The sequence below is a fragment of the Macrosteles quadrilineatus genome, unplaced genomic scaffold (genome assembly GCF_028750875.1).
Source record: "Macrosteles quadrilineatus isolate MER2022 unplaced genomic scaffold, UCM_ALF_1.0 Scaffold_2__2_contigs__length_208266976, whole genome shotgun sequence".
NCBI classification, from domain to species: domain Eukaryota; kingdom Metazoa; phylum Arthropoda; class Insecta; order Hemiptera; family Cicadellidae; genus Macrosteles; species Macrosteles quadrilineatus.
Genome location: NW_026542595.1, coordinates 115,146,236 through 115,159,238, shown reverse-complemented (window position 1 = coordinate 115,159,238; position 13,003 = coordinate 115,146,236). Strand labels below are relative to the sequence as shown.

Here is a 13,003-nt window from a genome sequence, read left to right as displayed (position 1 = left end):
ACATTGGCCTTGGAAATATCAAAGACAAAATAGCAAAATAACATCTTTATTGAACAATATATGTAACAAATTTATAAAAAGTTCTTGTCCGACTAACAAACTAACAAATGATTTGAGCAAATCGGGAAATACCCCTTTATTTTTCATAACTGGTATAATATTTAAAACTACGATCTATAAAAATATAAAATAACAAGAAACTTAAGGGCAAGTTCAGTATAACAGATCCTCATATATACTCTATAACTAAGTGATAAAATATATATCGTAAATAATTTTTCTTTTCTTTTAAAGGGAATGGAATGTGTTCAGTTGGTTTGTATGAGAGTATCCGAGTTAAGGCACTTAAATATAGTTAATCAAAAATGTGTATCACAAAATAAAAGTGATTTTTTTATCATAGTATAGGAGTGATTTTCCAAAACTTCTTTATTTCTATGAGCTCTAAACTCTAGTTTTTCCTGATTTAAGCTAACTGACCTCTAATTTATTCATAAAAAAATATCAACTAACAATATAAAATTAATAAATTTTTGAACAGGTCTACACTTATTTTTAAAGTTTAAGGCCGATCAGAATAGCAAAACTCACAGACTACTAAGTAAATTATGGGATTTTTATCCAAGTTATACATTCATATTAAAACCGCATAGTTAAATATTACTTTAAAAGTAAAATACAGTAGAACCTTTATAACAAGACTCTCGTGGGGATAGTAAAATAAGACTTGTTATCAAGGTTGACTTCTTATCGAGGTTTGTAATAACATGTGATTGGGGGTAAAATAATTTTAAGGGGATTTGAAAATGACACTTGTTATCAAGGGCGACTTGTTATCGAGGGTCTTCTTACCAAGGTTCCACTGTAGAACCTCGATAACAAGACACTCAAGGGGATTATTAAACAAGACTTGAAGATTGACTTCTTATCGAGGTTGGCAATATGTGATGATGGCATAGAATCTAAGGGATAAATTAAATTACACTTGTTATCAAGATTCAAATTTGTTCTACTTATTCCTGTGTACCAACCAAATTAAGTATTTTACGTTTTTCACTGAATAGTGCAGGGTGTTTAACACGTGAACACAACAGTGAAATTCTTATAAGTATTTCAGCTGTAGCACATTTTTTGTTTAAAAGGAACAGTAAAATGAGCCACTCGCAGTATGTATGGTAAAAAAATTTATGCTTTAGGATATCTTTGAAAAGGAGTTATAATTTAGCTAGTTTACCTAAGAAAATTAGAGTGCATAGGTCACTTGCTTATCAGTTTAAATATTTTCTGCGTTAGTCTTTGTAACTATGATGGGACATAAAAAATGCTTTACCTTACAATAAGTATTATTAGTTTGACTCGGTTGAAAATCATTAATTTACATAAGGTGACCCAATTCAACTATGTCCATTTTCACTCCAAAACTGGGGAAATCATTAACATGGGGGTGGAATGTTTAGTTCTATCAATATTTAAAGCTCCTAAACAAGTTTTTTTCCATAAATTTATCACGGGTATATTGGAAGCCAGGCAATTGTCGTTCTCTGTTTGCCAGTCGTTCTAGTGTTGTTCCACAGCCCACTTGTACATATTATGGAACAGGGTGAGCCATGGTGCGGCCGGGAGGTTGTGCCACTGGGGAGGTACGTAGGGTTGCTGCCATGAGAGGGTGCATCTTTCCGGGTGAGGCATGAGGGCAAGATGTCGTCCGTCTTGGGAACACACACCGGCTACACCACCTATGTTCATGTATACAAATTAATTATGCACCAGAGATTTGCTAATAAGAAAGTCTAACCAATCCAAAACCTGCCGGCTTAAAAAAGTTTGTATTTAAATAAAAATCAAAGTTTTGTACTATATACTAACCAGGGTGTCCAGCTAACCAAGAAAACCAGGAAACGGAAATGAATATGATGACTCGGAAGTCTTTGAATGTTGTATGCAACCAAGATATTTGGAATAATTGACAACAGCATATGACCGACAGTCCATTTATTATTCAGTTGGTTCTATTTAAATTCATCCATTCAGAATCATAAAAATGTGATTGAAAGTGTCCATTTACAGTCATAAAAATACACCATTTATTGTTTATGCAATTCCACTGCAACTCTGGCTATTTGGAAAAAAAATGACAAGTAATGATAACAAAATCAATTCTCAGTCTTTACTGCACTGTTGTAATTTTTTTGTAGGACTATCTTTTTCCCCACAATTTCAAGGACATCATCAGCATCCATAGCGGTGAAATTATGGGCGTCTTCTGTGATCAAAACAAAATCAAGATTATCGCAATTGCGGAATAATTGTCACTTGTAATTGTAACAAAATTTCGGAGTATTGGAACAAATCCCTTCTGAAAAAATCCAATAGCTTGAAGATCGGGCATATATTTTTCTCAAACATTTTGGGACCCGTCCATCCCCAAAGTGAAGTATCCAACTTGTATATTTACCCAACTTACCAACACTTCCGTTAGGATTGAAGGGGTAACGCTCGGTAGGCTCGCTGTTGTCGTCAACATACTTCAAGGCCAAGCAGTTTCTTTGCTCAAGTTGCTCGAGAACTTTAGGTTCTCTCAAGGTAAATCGGCCTGGAAAAAATGTTTACTCTTAAACTGAATGTATTGATAAAAAACATAAAAACAAAAAAACCAAAATAACCTCAATAACACACCATTTTCCCAAATCACGATGTAATTCAAAATTCTTTAACAATTCGTTTTGAGAAGACAAGCTTAACAACATGACTCTAAACTGTATTAAACAGTACCCTCGGGAATTCAAATTCACCTGAACGGGTGTTATGGAGGAAACATTGTCACTGAGGTATTACAACAAGTCTAGACTTGAATCCCCCACACCACCCTCCTTAACCACTCCCCTTTCTCAAACCAGTTATCTTGGTCCAATTAGTAGTTTAGTCACTAACACATTTAACTTTGTTACATATCTTTAAAAAACCTTCACACCCATCCAGCCACCTATCTATCCTCAATACCTATCTTTATCTTCGCTATAAATTATAATTTAAAAATAGACGAGTTGGCAAAAGCGTTACTCTGAAATGCACTAATTATGAAGATAATCAGTGAATTCATTGATCTTTTTAACATGACTTTAAATAAGCAGAGCACCTCGATAACAAGTGTTACTCTAATCCCCAGTAACGTTTTGAAAGGGAACAGTCCAAACCCTGACCTTATTATCTAACTTCGACCTTTGTTAGATAGCTTCATTGATTGCACAATGACAAATGGCATTTGAGTCTGGTAACGATTACGCTTGGAATCGGACCAGTGACCTTTGGATTTGAAGGCGAGCGCTATAAATACTCTGCTACCCAGACAATTGTTCAATACCTTCTCCGTGAGCCACCCACACTCCGAGCACACTTCCCGCCATCCCTCGCAGGTGGATGGCCGCAGACGTCTCCACCCTCACAGTAGACCAGCGACACTCAAACCTGCCCGACACGTTGTGGTCCAACACCACGTCTGGCTTGGCGGAACTCTCTGCAACAGAAAACACTTTACAGCTGTTTTCATAAGTGGCATTTTGCTCACTAGATTTGGTTGGAAAACAGCTGATTTCTCAACACGTTACCATTGACTATTCTATACTGAAGTGGACATTCTTTAACACGGGGATGGAATGTCTAGTTGTATTAATAGTCATAGATGTTACTCTCTTTGCAATTTTGTTTTGTTTTGTTGTCATCTGGAGTGAATAAAATAGTGAGCAAAGTTAATATTCAACTTTGCTGACTTGTTAATTTGCACAAAGTAGAATGTTTAATTTGTGTGAAAGATGATCTAGTAAAAAATATATATATATATATTGATACATTTAAAGATTCAAAAATAAACATTTATGTTCATAAATTGCCCTCAGTAAACGATCCTGACTAAAAAACCAGTACATCTTGGTAAGAAAGATCATCTCATTCATTAAACACTTCATTTGTCTTCAGCTCAATATCATTTGTGATAATGGTTTGCAAGTGAAGGCCTAATTGCCACAACGTACCTGGTAGTCCGACCCAGCCAAGCAGACTCATGAGCTGACAGCCGTTGCACACTCCAAGACTGAATGTGTCCGTTCGTCGGGTGAACGACTCTAGCTGAGCTTTCAGCGAAGGATGAAACAGTAAACTAGCGGCCCAGCCCTTGGCCGAGCCTAATACGTCTGAAACACAAGACGCTATCACAAACTTTGCGTCAATAGATTTGTTGAATCTTAATTGGTATAGATCGTGTCTATTAAGATGGCGTATAGTAGAAGAGGGAAAGGCTTTAAACACTGAGAGTAACACTTTCTTTTATGTCCCACCTTCACATACTAAGATGTTAGGTTCTAGCCCGGATTCCGGAATCGTTTTACACATCACTTCATGCAGGCCTAGAGGGTCACAGCATTATCCATTGGTGACCGGCAGGATTTGAGCCCTGGACCTCGGTGACAGAAGTCCCGCACTCTACCATAGGACCAGCTTGCTCCCCAGTACAAAATAATAATAGCATCAGTGGTGGTGGAAGGGTTCTTGTGAGCATTTGCATCTTCACCACTCTAAATTTCCACAATCTATAATTATTTTATAGAATTTTAAATTTTTAAATAACATTTGTTGTTGTTTTGTACAATTGTTCCCATTTTGTTTCAACAAATGTTAGACAGCTGAGATTTTTACATAATATTTTCAAAACTAGATCTTCGGGTGAAGAAAGACCCCGTTGTTGAAATAGTAAAACTAGAGGCCGACGTTTCGGATGTGTAGCAGCTATCCATCTTCCGGGCAAACCACTATTCACACAATCTACCGTGACCGTGGAAGCCTATCATCTAAAATATTTTCAAAACCTACTTTATGAACTGTGTGGTTTCAAAATGTTCAGTGCATATATGAGTTGGATAAATAAAATTAAATGTTTAAGCCTCTTCTTGGACACACTGTGTATCGTACCAGCATAACTGAAGCCTCCAGGAAAGACGACACCCTGGAAGTGATCAACGGTGACTTTCTTGTCCAGCAAATCTTGCATCGTGACGTCCCAAGTCTCAAACCCAGCCATAAACAGAGACGCGGCCATCTCACGGTCACCGTTGGAACCTTCCTCTCTTATAACAGCCACTCTGGGACCTGTGGACAGAGAAAATATTATTGGTTATCATATATAAGAATTAGAGTTATTCTAATACATTAGATTTGGTTTGAATAAAATATAAAAAAAATCTAACGTAAAATCTAATCCTAACCCCTTTTGAGACTAAGTTTGCAGACTCCTTGTGGACCATCCCTTGTGTCATGGAAAATATTATATTTGCTTCTATAGTCAATTCTAGATGTAGTAGATGTAGTCTAGGTTTATGTGTAACTTTAGTTTTGTTGCATTTCACTTTTTGTAGACCATGTATATTCAGTTATCAGATATTTAGCGTACGATTTAAGTTACAAAATTTGTATGCAGATTCAAAAGTAAAACAAGATGAGATTGAGTAGGGAATGAAGATACCATAAGAAAGATAATTAAAGACAGACTAAGCTGAAGAACAGATAAGAAAGTAATATGGTTTGAATTAAACATAAATATGAAGAGAGTGTTATCAGCAAAATAAGGATGAAGATGATAAAGCAAAGGAGACCAAGAGTAAGTCATGGAAAAGGTAGATAGATAAGTAAAAGAAGAAGAGATGAGTGGAAACTCAGATTAATTGTATAAGAAAAATAACTGTACTGGAATATGGGAAGATAACACAGGCCTACTAAACACTCAGACCTAGGTTTACCAAAACATAAGAAGACGTTTGTGTATGTACAAGATATTTAGTGTACATGGTAACAGAACAACTTTTCAAAATTGTCTTGTTCTATGTAACAATTAACTGTTCACGTAGATTTACCTTGTGCCAGAGGTTTGGCAGGGGTTGGATCAAATGTGAGGTGGTACTGTGGTCCTGTCCGAGACGCTAGAGACTCAAACTCCGCCTTAACACAGTCGGGGTTGGCTTGTCGCTTCTCCAGGTGGTAACTCGTTTCCTCCCACAGTCGCATCAGCGACCAAACAGTCTCGTCCAGCAGAACCTCGGCTCCGTCACGGATAACAATCTGCAATGGATAAAAAGTGTTGTTGAATATTGGCTTTAGTCTCCAAGCGCTAAATTGTGTTAGCTTGTTTTAATTTATACATATAAACTTAATGTTTTTTTATAACTATAATAAGAGATAATATCCTTAGAATTAGTTTACTGCAGTTTAATATGTTCTGTGTTATCTTATCTAGCTTTTACTTTCTGGTAATGGAAACATTTATCTCCACAGTCAAATAAATCGAATCCAAACCATTTAATATATAAGTGTAAGTATATGTGTAGTATTCCATTATTACATGTACATTTCCCGAAACGTTACACCAATGTCAGATATTTTAAACTTAGCTTATTTCATTTACGTTTTTCTCGTGTAAGAAGCAGATGTGCTACTTTCTATACTACTAGATACTGAATGGCTCTCCCCTAAAAATCGTAAAGTTGGCAATATGATTCTGAGACAAATAAGTAATTTCTTTTAAGGTTTAAAACTAACCCAGCTGTCCTGGATAATTAAGCTTCTAATTTATATTCTTCGATAACCATCCTAATTATCTTACATAACAAAGCGACATCCATTATCTACCTCTACTCTACATAAACTCTCCATTCATACCAGCTTCAAATACTTGCACAAATTATGTCACTCTAAAAAAAATTATTCATTGAATCTGTAAAATGGAAAAAAACACCCAAAACTCTGTATTATGACCTTAACTGAACCATTGCAGGCACTAAGGCCTTTTATGAGAGAAAATGCTAACTCACCAGACATCGCTACTAAAGTTATAAATACCTTTGAGCTCATGCCACGACTGCCGCTCTCTCCGAGGTAGAGGCAAGGTACGTTGTTGTCTCTGAAAACTTCCTGTACATGCTTGACCTTTGCTTTCTCCACCTCCAACACCCAGCCCAGCTCCTCGGCGAACAGAGCGTGCAGAGGCGTCTCGGCGCCACGGCAACGTTGCTGCACGTCCACGGTGGCCCCGACTACGCCAGCAAAACACATCTCCAGGAGGCAGGTGACTAGACCTCCGTCACTGACGTCATGGCCTGATAGTACGGCTCGCTCTACCAGACAAACACATAACACATATTGCATTTAACTAGTTTTAGTTCATTTTCCCTACAGGGAATAAGCTATTACTGTAATGGATGGTAAGACTTACATCCGAGATATAAATAACCGTAGCTTACCTCCGATCAGTTTCTGTGTGCAGGCAAACGCTCGCTTGAGTAGCTGCGGGTCGTCGACGTCGGGTGGAGTGTCTCCGAGCTGAGAGTAGCATTGCGCCAGAGCAGACCCACCCAGCCTGGCGCGTCCTGACAGGTCCACCAGCACCAGACAGCCAGCGCCGGGCGCCTTCAGGTCTGGCGTCACTACCTGGCTGATGTCTGGGCACGGCGCGTAGCTAGACACCACCAACGCACCTACAACAAAGTGCTGGAGTGGTACGTTTATACGAGGGAGTTGTAATAGTAACGTATATATATCTGCATAATGATTTTAAATGTCATGGAAAAGAAGCAGGTATTCCTGCCGATTCTGTAGATGGACTCAGACTGGTCGATGTTTGTACAGTTATCAGGTGGTAAGCACTACTATGGAGCTACTTTCCTGCGCTCAACAGAAATCCTCTGAAAGTTACATTTCGCGCTTCCTGCACTAAAAACATACATTTTTTTATGTGAACATCTTTATAATACATAAATATTGTTAAGTTGGTCATATATATTTTTTTTATACATATTGACAAACAAATGTGTAGCTACTTTTTGTTCTTCATTCATAACCTGTGGATACATCTGATGTTTTCTAAATATTCACACACTTAAAAAAGAAGGGCCTAACGTACAGTACTTTTATATCTTTAGATAACTACACGTATCAGTATTGGAGAATTAAAAGGCAGTTGAGGTATTTTACATTCAAAATCTAATGACTTATACACACAATCAACACTACAGAAGCAAAAATGTACGACAAATCTGAAGACCTGGTGCTTTGACGGTGTCTGTGCCCACTCTCGCCGCCATACTGAGGGAATCTTTTCCTCCGTCGACTGCGATGCCCAGCTGACACATGAGTTGACACATCGCCTGACACGCGTCGTACAGCGCAGCGCCTTCCCCTGGCAACTTGGCCGCCCACATCCAGTTACCGCTGCATTTCACGTCCTACAAGTAACATCTCAATAAAATCCTAGACCTTTTTCCGTTTTATGACTATGCTTCAGCGTGGTATAATTTGTTTTAACATTACTTCAGGCTAGACCTAGGGGTTGTGGCATTATCACTTAGGCAAAATCCATTGGTGATTTGTTGGTACTTAAACCTCAGGGACCAAAGTTCCGTGCTCTACCACTAGACCATTGCTCCTTTTCACAAGCTCCTTTTTTTGGTTTTGAGGTTGCTCCTTTTCATTATATGACTACCACGCGGATTGTCTTGTAACGATTTGTTTATTTGACGATCTTATAAAACTTGAACTAGACTCTAAAACTGTCTAGGCATCATTAAGCAATAGACAGTCAAATTATAACAACAAGAGGTACACAACCTATGCTAAAAATTGGGTGACACTTAACAAATACAAAGATTCTGTATCAAGGTTGCTACATAGTAGTCTAACCTAACCTAACCTAACCGAGCACATCGGGCAATAGTATTTCCATTAATAATTTAACTGAGTAAAATTAGTTGTTGGTTAGATTGTTTTAGGTTTCACAGATTTAGAATGTTTACGCACTTGAATATCAGTGATGCGAGCAAAGACAAGATTAGTTAGAGATTCTGCCACTGCCATTCTAGCTCCAGCAGCACAGTCCACTAGTCCCTTGATAGGCTGCTCTCCGATCGCAGTAGCCACTCCTTCCTAGAAGCACGTCACCATTAACAGTAAAAAACTATAAATAAAACCCATAGGAACAGTAGAGTCCTAGCAATACAAGTTGGAACTCTGGTTTGGATTAGCTAGGTCATGTCATAATTGATTGATTTTATTTTTTTTTAATTTTATTTAGTAAAAGGAGTATTTTATTTCTGTTTTAAAGGTTAAGTGGTAGAAAAGTCTTGCTAGTCCAAAATTTTCCCTCCAAAATAAAGACGTTTGTCATTTTATTTCATTGGTATCGACTCTCCAAGGTATAAACGTAACGATTTTTATTGACCCACCTATTTTTATTTCTCTAGATTCTAGCCCAAAAATGTTTTCCACATTACTTCAGGCTAGGTCTAGAGGGCATTTTCACTTAGATTAAATCAATTTGGTGGTTGACAGGATTTGAAACCGGTACCTCTGGGACCAAACTCCCTCTCTCTAACACTAGACCAGCTCACTCCCAATTAATACCCCACTACCACTATATAAGTTATGCAACAATACACAATCTAAGGTTTAGATTATACCTCAGTTCTAACCTAACATAAATTAACCACAGTGCTAAATGGTAAAGGCCCAATAAGTGATTTGGACAAATTTTCCCATATAAGCAACATAAAAGTCAAAATTAGAATAAAAGATTTTACTGGACACAAATCTGTAAGGACAACTTATGCAGCAAAATATCTTATTTAAGACGTAACTTACAAAGAAGCCAAACGTTACCTCAGATTGCAGTAAATATTTTTAGATTGAAACATTATCTAAATTACAGGGTGAACAGTAAAATTCAATCCCATACCTAGGTCATCGGGTGATGGCCACGACATTGAATAAGTAAAACTAGCTCTTGTCTTACTTATTCAATGACACTGTTTTGAAAGACCTAGATTTGACAAACTGCCATGACCGTGGATCTAGAGTTCAATTCCGTTGTTTATCATTACAAAAATAAAGCTTGGTAAATTTAAACTTACGATAAAAAAACTCTTAACAAGCCACTTGTCTTTCCTTAATTATCACTTAGATCAAATCAATTTGGTGATTATCGGGATTTGAACCCAGTACGTCAGGCTAAAGGAGGTGGATTATGTCCAACCAGAGGGCTCACCGTACTAAAGTGTGATAGAGCCGTCACAGCCACGTCACTGAGCGGAGTGTGTAAGGGTCCGACACACTGTTGTTGCGCCACCAACCCCGTGACGCAACGGTCTACTTTGTTGGTGAGGAACCTCTTGCTGCCGACGCTCGTCAGTCGCAACACTCTCTGCAGGGCTGCCAACACGGTCAGTGCTGGAGGGAGGTTTAACGCTTGCACCACCACTGGCTGTCTCTCCATTACGTACTCCTGTGAAAAATTCAACTCTTTAAGACAGTGGCTTACATTGCATATTTTAAAGCTGAATCTAGCTTTGTTACTGGCTGAGATCAGCTGTTTCTTGGTCAGAAACGTTTATTAAAAGCCTAATAAATAACAGGTAAGTCAAGCCATCAAATAGACTAGCTATTGACTTTTCCCAAGAATACATACTTTAAATGCTAAAGTAAACAAAGCAGCTGTCGTCAAATCTTCAACTGAAAATAGTTGATTGATCTAACTTTAAGCTAAGGATTACCATACCCAAACATTACACATTTTTTAATAGAAATTTGTCTACTTTACCTTCTGAGGCATTTTCCCAAGTACCAGCTCAAGATCCAAATTGAAGGGGTGATTCTCTGTTTCGCTGTTGTGGTTGGAATCCAGGTACTTGGACGGGTCTGGATTTTCTTCTTCGGATAGAACAACCTGTGTACAAAAATATGAAAATGTGTACTACAATGATGATGTTTTAGTACCTTAGAATCGTAATTAGTCAAAATACAGTTGACTCCTGATAATATGGCTTATGGGACCGAGAGAGTGTAGGGTTACCAACATTACACGAAACTTATATAATTTACGTTATGTCAACTGATAAAGCCTCATTACATACTCTTTGTTTATTGGGAAATTAGATTACACAAATTAGGCATTATTTGGCAAAAAAGTCTTTATTGAATGCTAGCACCTGTTTTAATCAGATTTGATTTTGTTTTTGATAGAAAGAGCAGGCTTACGGGGATGCGGAATACTATCCCCCCAGGTGAAACGTGACGTCACAAAATCTGCCAACTAACCAATATGGAAGCCATGTCCGCGACTGGAATACTACCCCCCCTAGACAAATCATGCTATGTAATTTTAATTTTAATGCGAGTAACTCCATTGGATAATAGAAAATGCATGTGGTGAATATAAAACAGATTTTCTAAATGTTACAGCAAGTTTGGTTGGTTAGGTTAGGTTAGATTAACCTAGTACTGATTAACCCTTAGATTGACCCACTAGTATATTAGACGGTGGCAGACCTGGTCTGCAATAGATTGACACGGATTGTGACTCTGCATTTGTTTTGTGTTTTATCGCCGTTATTTGGCAGTGACTATATTTATTAGTGTGTCTCAACGCTTTATTAATATTTGGAGGACCAGTGTCGTCTACGAACGATGTCAGACGTCAGTAAGTAACTGATTGTCACACTCGGTAACTAACATCAGCTCAACCAGTTGAAGAAAGTCATCTCCATCTTCGCTACATCTTGACGTTCTGCGCAGACGTCGTGCGCCGCTGCCAACTGTCGGGCGACCACCGCAGTAAATGTCCGCTTGTCACTAACCGCTGTTTGACGACCGACTGGCGCTGCCTACCTAGCCGCTGCGAAGGATTTATGTTGCGCCTTCAACTTCTGTGCTGCAACTTCATCACCTGACTGTACTGCAGACTTGCATTTACGCTTATGAAGGGGTTGGACACTTCGTCACCTGCCGAATATACACAGTGACCCTTATACATCATTTTAAGCAGTATTTGCCCTGTAAAATGGTGGTGACACGTGGTATGTCGAGCACTACTGCAAATATAATTGAAGAAACATTCGCCACTTCTGGTAACATTGACTTGGAAACAGAGATGCTGGTCTCTAATCTCTGCCTGGACTTAAAAAAGTTAGAAGCTAATCACCAAGATATTATTTTGACTGATATCCAATTAGGTATATGTAAATTGCTACAGCGTTTGGACGATGCGCTAACTTCAGATAATAGCTCTAGAGCAGTGATCAAAGACCTCCAATGCGATGTATTAACTCTTGAATCCCGGCTTGATCGTGAAAAACAACAACGACAATGTGATCTAAATGCTTCCTTTAATGAACTGGATGTCATCCGCGAAGAAAAAGAGAATGCTTTAAAGGAAAAATGTATCATGTCCTCTAGTCTAATTAGTGTTAAGTCTAAGCTAAATAACATTACTGATGAATATTTGCACTTGAAGTCTGTTATTGAACAAAATGATAAAATTATTGCTAAGCTTAACTTAGACTTGGAAACTAGCAGGCTTCAAAATTTAGAATTGACTGATCTTGCCACAAAACTAAAATCCTCAGTTAAAAAAGCGGAGGAAAATTCTTGGCTAAAAAGTAGATGGGTTGATGATGCTATTCTTGATGACTATTTTCAGTCCTTTAGTGAGAATGATGCATCTTCCAGAGTGTTGTTTATGGGTCCCTCTGTGACACAAGTAGTAAAACATGGTACTACTAATGATGTAAAAAATCTTCTAGCTGATTTAAAGTTCCACCAAGTAAACTATGTTTTTTTATGTATTAGTAATAACTTAGCTACTCTTCAGGATGACACTGGTACGCACTGGAGTCTAATGTATGTCGACATTTCCTACCAGTCAGTATACCATATAGATTCTCTCCAAGCTACAAATTCACTTGCTGCAAAACACGTAGCTTCTAAACTGGGATTTAAAGATAGCTGTTTCCATGAGTTGAGTTGTACTCAGCAAAAAAATCTTCGAATGTGGTCTAAGAGTTCTGGTGAATACCAAATTCATTTACGAGGGTTTTTGCACAAACCTGACTTTAGGGAAAGAGTTTTCATTTGTTGACTGGTATAAGGGTTTTAACGAGGTATCTTGTAATCTTTTAGCTAATGACAATCTCTC

General features: G+C 38.0%; 1 protein-coding gene across 1 annotated transcript in view; it reads right to left on the bottom strand.

Moving 5' to 3' along the window:
• Positions 1–38: 38 nt before the first annotated feature.
• The window catches only part of LOC128987163 (phosphoribosylformylglycinamidine synthase), a 28,978-nt gene continuing 16,013 nt past the window's right edge, over positions 39–13,003 (bottom strand). The window contains exons 13-24 of the mRNA XM_054407900.1: positions 10,631–10,756; positions 10,079–10,315; positions 8,836–8,961; positions 8,084–8,264; positions 7,284–7,517; positions 6,883–7,157; positions 5,901–6,105; positions 4,963–5,139; positions 4,029–4,187; positions 3,362–3,514; positions 2,465–2,593; positions 39–1,736 (exon numbers count right to left, since the gene is read on the bottom strand). Coding sequence (XP_054263875.1) covers positions 1,558–1,736; positions 2,465–2,593; positions 3,362–3,514; positions 4,029–4,187; positions 4,963–5,139; positions 5,901–6,105; positions 6,883–7,157; positions 7,284–7,517; positions 8,084–8,264; positions 8,836–8,961; positions 10,079–10,315; positions 10,631–10,756 — 2,181 coding nt within the window. The 3' untranslated portion in view covers positions 39–1,557. The remainder of the gene's footprint in view (positions 1,737–2,464; positions 2,594–3,361; positions 3,515–4,028; positions 4,188–4,962; positions 5,140–5,900; positions 6,106–6,882; positions 7,158–7,283; positions 7,518–8,083; positions 8,265–8,835; positions 8,962–10,078; positions 10,316–10,630; positions 10,757–13,003) is intronic.